Raw genomic sequence first — 6,792 nt, forward strand, 5'->3', positions numbered from 1 at the left:
ATGAACACGCTATTGATTTGGAATAACCTGAAGCTTTCGGCGCTTCACAATTAATCAAGCCGACGGCGCCAGCTTGCGATCTTAATCACGGAAAGCAAGATCCTCGATTAAAGGTCACTTTCGCTTCAACCCTCGAAAAACGGCAAGCGCGCTGTCAACAAACGACAACGTGGCTTCTGCCGCTCGGTCTCCTAACGACTTGGGTTGCCTTCTACAGCGTCTAAAAAATGCGAACCTCGCCCTATCGTTTTGCACCAAGCACGATGACTCATTTCATGGAGCGCCACTGCGGTCAGCTGTGTGTGTTCGATCGTAAACAAACCCGACGGCGCGCAGCAGCTTACGCAACGCGCAGCCGACGACGTCGCGGGGTTTTCTCCCTGCCCCCGGCGCATCATGCGCAGCGTGACACGCACAAGCTGTCTCCGGGCAGCGCGCCACTTGGGCCCGCGAATTGACGGGCACGCTTGCAATACGAGCACACGCACGCGCGCGTTAGGCTTATCGCGCTTACCTCGCGCACTGTGGAGGCAACGACGGCACGACGGTGCGATCCTTCACCTCGTAGAAACTGTACGGCGTGGTGTCCTGCAGTGTCAACGACGAGGCCATTATTTCGTCGAAATTCAGGTCGACACCCGACTCCTTGGAAAGCTGGGACATGAGCGACGTCGTCAACACGGCACCATCCAAGAAGTGATCGGCGCACAGGCTGAGACCCACTCGAAGCCGTTCAATCTAATCACTGCTGCCCGCCTGTTGCGACGTTCGTAGGGGGACCTCGACCAACGTTGCCTCGACTTGCCTCGACGTACTACGTGCGTCCTGAAATGTCTAGTGTCTAGTACGACTGCACAATACCACGGAACCACCTTAAATCAAGAAAAGAACGCCCATTAGGTGGATGGCGCGCTGACGCAAGTCGCAAAAAACCTGTAAAACGCCGCGCTTGCCACCTGGTGGCGTATACTTGCGACTCGTAGCATTACTATAGTGCATGGAGGAAGGAAAAAAACTATTTTTTACCTAGAGTGTACTAGACAATGGTCCAGTGGGCCGAACGGCGCTCTCCCGCTGAGGCGCCGCGTGTGGAAAAATTGTGCGAGGGCGCTGCGAGCGAACTGGATTAGGGCGGAGACGCGCTCCGCCGCATATTCAACGTACTTTCGCTGCGGGCGCCGAGGCCGATTACGCATAGTACGCTCTTAAAATAGTGCTTTATTTCAACTGCAAAATTATGTTTACACCATTTTGCCGAACATAAATATTTGAGGCATGGATTATAGAACGCGACGTCTTCAATTTTGCTGTCGTTGTCAAGTGCGTCGTCTGCTAGCGAGCGCGCGTTCGCTACGCGGACACTGGCGGACGCCCAGTTTTTCTCGCAGAACGTCTGTGTAGTACATTTTTTTAAATGTTTTAGTTGCTTTGGTGCGCCATGATTCTTGACGGCCGGTACCAAATGTAGTTTTAGCCAAGTGAACTGCTGTTTTTACCACCGTCTTCTAAAAGTAACTGGTATCCCTGCAACATGAAGCTACGTAAGAACATTTTATTACTGATATCGTGTCATTTTACGCGTGCTCCTTGTTGGTGGATATTGATCAGGGACAATGATCGAAGAAAACAATATTAGAGTGAAATAAACCAGGTTTATTAACTGCGTGGCGCAATGAATGGCGAATCTATTTCGAGGCAATTAAATCAAAGGGTACATAGACTTATATGCAGAATACTTTTCGAGCCTCGATCTGCGTTCTGGCTATTGGCAAATTCCCATGCACGAAGACGATAAAGAAAAAACAGCGTTTGCGACCCCTGATGGACTTTACGAATTCAACGTCATGCCTTTCGGGCTATGCAATGCACCTGCGACTTTTGAACGCATGATTGATACCGTGCTGCGTGGCCTGAAATGGAAAACTTGCCTCTGCTACCTGGATGACATTGTCGTCTTTTCATCCACATTTCCTCAGCACCTGCAACGCTTAGATGAAGTTCTGACGTGCCTTGCCGACGCTGGTCTTCAGCTCAACACGAAGAAATGCCATTTCGCCAGCAGATCTATTAAGGTCCTGGGGCATGTCGTGAGCAAGGAGGGCATACGTCCTGACCCTGACAAGATTGCTGCGGTCCTTCGCTTCCCTCGCCCAGAAAAGCCTAAAGACTTGCGAAGCTTCCTTGGCCTCGCTTCTTATTTCCGTCGCTTTATACGGAACTTTGCCTCCATCGCTGCGCCACTACACAAACTACTTGCTTCCGGTGTACCCTTTCACTGGTCTCAAGATTGTGAAGCAGCCTTTGGCATGTTGAAGGGCGCCCTCACGTCTGAACCTGTGCTTTGCCATTTTGATGAGACTGCACCGACTCTCTTGCACACAGACGCTAGCGGCCACGGCATCGGTGCCATATTCTTCTGCAAAGCAACAACTCTTCGCACGGGAGAGTCGTTGCATACGCCAGCCGCGTACTCACCGATGCCGAGAAGAACTATACAATAACTGAGCAGGAGTGCTTGGCGATTGTTTGGTCCGTACAGAAGTTTCGTCCCTATTTGCACGGGCGTCATTTTACAATTGTTACGGACCACCACGCATTATGCTGGCTCTCCACCCTCAAGAACTTGACTGGACGGCTGGGTCGCTGGGTTCTCCGCCTGCAAGAATATGACTTTGACATTATTCATAAATCAGGCAAAAAACACCAAGATGCTGACGCTCTTTCTCGTTGCCCGCTTCCTGCGCACCCACTTGACACCTCGGCAACTGCGTCGCAAAGCAGCTCTTCGGATGTCACTTCTGCGCCGGTTTCCTCTCTAGCCACCATAGACCGCCTTTCTCCGGACGACGATCAAACATTTGCATTTCGCCAAAGGGCTGACCCATATTGTCGGCGTATGATAGACCACCTCTCTGGCGCTTCTCGCCCACCTAACGCGCGGCTTCGACGCCAACTCGCACAATTCAAGCTGAACAATCACGTGCTGTATCGGCGCATTTACCACCTTGACGGTCAACGCTGGGTGCCCGTTCTACCACGCTCTCTTCGAGCCCATGTCCTCAGAGCATTCCACGATGACATGACTGCTGGCCATCTCGGTTTCCACAAAACCTACGATCGCATTCGAAGCCGTTACTATTGGCCTGGCCTTTCTACTAGTGTGGCGAGATACGTCGGTTCCTGTTCTCCGTGTCAGCGTCGCAAACTCCCAACCTCTGCTCCTGCCGGCGAATTACTGCCTATTCCGTGTCCTGACGCACCATTTGAGGTTGTTGGTATCGACCTTTACGGGCCCCTTCCTGTTACTGCAGCTGGAAATCGGTGGATAGTGACCGCCATCGACCACCTGACGCGCTACGCTGAGACAACATCAGTGATCACTGGCTCAGCTTCGGAGGTTGCCGACTTCGTCCTTCAAGCTATAATTCTGCGCCATGGTGCTCCTCGAGTACTGCTCAGCGACCGTGGAAAGGTCTTTCTCTCGCAACTTTTAAACGAAGTCCTGCGCGCCTCTGGTACCACCCACAAAACAGCGTCGAGTTACCATCCACAGACTAACGGCTTGACAGAGCGATTTCATCGCACGCTTGCCGACATGATCGCCGTATATATTCAGCCTCATCACAAGAATTGGGACAAGCTTCTACCGTTCGTCACTTTCGCCTACAACACGGCCGTTCAGCGTACCACCGGCTACTCGCCATTTTACTTAGTTTACGGACGGTCGCCTACTTCCCTTCTAGACGTTTCTTTCTTCGATGCTCCTGTCAATCCATCTGCATCGTCTAGCGAAGAATTCCTTTCACGACTCGCCCAGTGTCGCCAGCGTGCTCGCGTCAACACGGCGGCCAGGCAACACGACCGGAAGATCATTTATGACACCCTCCATCGCGTTGTGTCCTTCCGACCTGGTGACGAAATACTTCTTTTGACGCCCCTTCGCACGCCTGGTTTGTGCGACAAGTTCCAGCCGCGTTTCATCGGGCCCTACATCGTCCTGGAGCAGACATCGCCCGTCAATTATCGCGTGACTCCTGTTGTCGCCGCCACAGACCGCCGTTGTCGCAGCACCGAGGTCGTTCATGTCTCCCGCATGAAACCGTTCACGCGGCGGTCTTCGTCGCCTTGACTTGCGGCCAGGATGGCCGCTTCCACGTGGGGGGGGGGGGGGGGGGGGGGGAATTAGTGTGGGCGTTTATTACGCACGTCTTCTTCATCTGTATATTATCATCATCATCTTACGTTGCGCGATCCTCATCTTCAGTTATGTGTGATCATCATCATCGGTTGTGTGCTTTTGCTGGTTCGCTGCCGAGTACTCGGGCCGAATAAACGTCGTGCCAACAGAGACGTCATAATATTCAATATATATGTGTAAGGGAAAAAATAGGCCGTGACTGCTGCGACCGGGTCGCAGCAGACAAAAGGTGCCCAAAACATCTGCTACGGTGGCTAGAAGGGGGAGGTGGGAGCAACGCAGCCGTCGGAGAGCGCGGCGCGTGTTGCAGTGATTCATGATGCCGAGTGGTGGCGCGCACGTCGAAACAAAGATGCCTCCGCTGTAGGCTGCCAGAGCCAGCGAGTGCGCTCGGTTTGCATGGTTCTGTTCAGTTATTTTAGCTCCACGGCTCATTTATGTTTGCATTCACGCTGTGCAGTTGTACCTCCTTGTGGTGACAATAGTTTTACACGTTGCCATGCCGTAAGAAGCCATGGCAAGTCGCATGAAACGACAGACGCACTGTTTTGCGCCGGGCTGCGCAACAGGCTATGTTTTTGCTAGAAAAGCAGAAAAAAAAAAACACCCCTTTTCTCGGTGCCTGATGACGATGAGGCACTTAAAGCGTGGCAGCGGCTCGGGCCCCATGCATATAAGGCCTTAAACAGGACTTGGAAGATCTGCGAGCTGCACTTGGAACCCCAGTTGAATCATCTACAGAAATCATTCCACATAGGAGTTAAGTAAACAAACTTATTTTAGTCGCTGATGAACTAGAACGGCGGGGACATGAAGAATACTCAAAAGGACGACATACAGCACTTGATTATATGATCCATTATACAGGGTGTCCCAACTATGATGCAACAAGATTTTAAAATATGCAAATGCCCCGTAGCTGTACAGAACCAAGGCAATGTTGTTTGCCGTCGCTTGTAGATACTCAGATTATTTTTGCATTCCCCCTAATTACATAATCATAATTACATAATGTCCCAACTATCATGCAACAAGATTTAAAAATATCCTAATGCCCCGTAGCTGGACAGAACCAAGGCAGTGTTGTTTGCCGTCGCTTGTAGATACTCCGATTATTTTTTTGCATTCCGCTTAATTATATAATTAGTCTTAACTGATCAACATCTCGAATATTATAATTAGATGAAAAGGGTCAATGTGAAAATTGTAGAACAACTTAATAAACTACCGATACAACATTCTTTTGCTCAATACGTTCTACATAAAAGTGTTTTTCCGAGCGTGAAAGAAGCCAGCGAATACATGCAAAGAACCTCGAGCGGCCTGTCGCGCGTGTATTCGAGGGCTTCTTTCACGCTTGGAAAAACACTTTCATGTAGCACGTATTGAGCTACAGAAAGCTGCATCGGTAGTTTTTCAAGATGCTCTATAATTTTCACATTGACACTTTTCATCTAATTATAATATTTGAGAAGTTGATTAATTAATGAAGACTAATTATGTAATAAGCGGGAATGCAAAAATAATCTGAGTATCTACAAGCGACGGCAAACAACATTGCCTTGGTTCTGTACAGCTACGGGGCATTTGCATATTTTAAAATCTTGTTGCATCATAGTTGGGACACCCTGTATAATGGATCATATAATCAAGTGCTGTATGTCGTCTTTTGAGTATTCTTCATGTCCCCGCCGTTCTAGTTCATCAGCGACTAAAATAAGCTTGTTTACTTAACTCCTATGTGGAATGATTTCTAAAGCATCATATATTGATATTAACCAATTTGACGATCGAGCAGGATGCAGTGCGTCGCAGTAATATGACCTAAGGAGCTCTTCACTGCGAGCCTATAAATCGGTGCAGCTTTTTTTACCCACACCAATAGCATAATCTTCTTCGCATTAGTCATTGTTTTTTTCACTCCCGACGATTCGGGAAAGCACGTAGAACGCGTGCGACCGAGACGGGCGAAAAATATTTGTGACGGCCGTGACGTGCCCGAATCTAATGCATTTTAACACTTAACCGCTCATCAGAGGATAGCTGCTTTCATTTATTCTCTCCTCTACTAACAAGGCACGATATGAATTAGCTTAACGCTAGTTATGTATTATGTTGAATTCCAATGGTAGATCCAGATCAAGTATTTCTGCTCTGTGTGGAGCAAGTCTATTCCAATGGCAGAATGGGAGCGTGAGTTGTGTGTTCCAATGGCAGATTGGGACCAGCCGCCGATTCCGGATCGCTCTGTGGAGCAAAAATATCTGCTCCGCCGAAATCGGCAGATTTCACCGGAAGTCCGCGTGACGTATTTCCTTCACCCGCCTCTGCTTCCTGTCATGGTCGCCTGTTTCCGGTCGCAAATAATGTCGTACAAAAATCCCTCACGTGACTTGATCCTACGCACCTAGGGACACGATCATTTAGGGACTTTTGAGAAGGCGCGATGGTGGCGCCAAGGGACGACAGCATGCGACGGGGTGTTCGTTCTCGGCGTGATCGTTCTCTGGCCCGCGCCGACCGCGCGTTGTTCAAATTGCGTGTGTGATTGTGCTTGCGTTGCTTGTGAATTGGTTGTAGGTTCTGTGTTACTT

The 6,792-nt window shown here is 49.7% G+C and overlaps 1 protein-coding gene across 2 annotated transcripts in view; it reads right to left on the reverse strand.

Annotated features, from left to right (window-relative positions):
- Positions 1-1,431, reverse strand: part of LOC119461867 (transcription factor E3) — a 278,465-nt gene extending 277,034 nt beyond the window's left edge. For both annotated transcript variants that reach the window (XR_007468462.1, XM_037723240.2), the window contains exon 1: positions 515-1,431. Coding sequence is in view for 1 of the 2 variants with exons in the window: in XM_037723240.2 (XP_037579168.1) it covers positions 515-663 (149 nt within the window). In the remaining variant the exon portion in view is untranslated. The remainder of the gene's footprint in view (positions 1-514) is intronic.
- Positions 1,432-6,792: the final 5,361 nt, after the last annotated feature.

The sequence above is a fragment of the Dermacentor silvarum genome, chromosome 8 (genome assembly GCF_013339745.2).
Source record: "Dermacentor silvarum isolate Dsil-2018 chromosome 8, BIME_Dsil_1.4, whole genome shotgun sequence".
Classification (NCBI taxonomy): Eukaryota; Metazoa; Arthropoda; class Arachnida; order Ixodida; family Ixodidae; genus Dermacentor; species Dermacentor silvarum.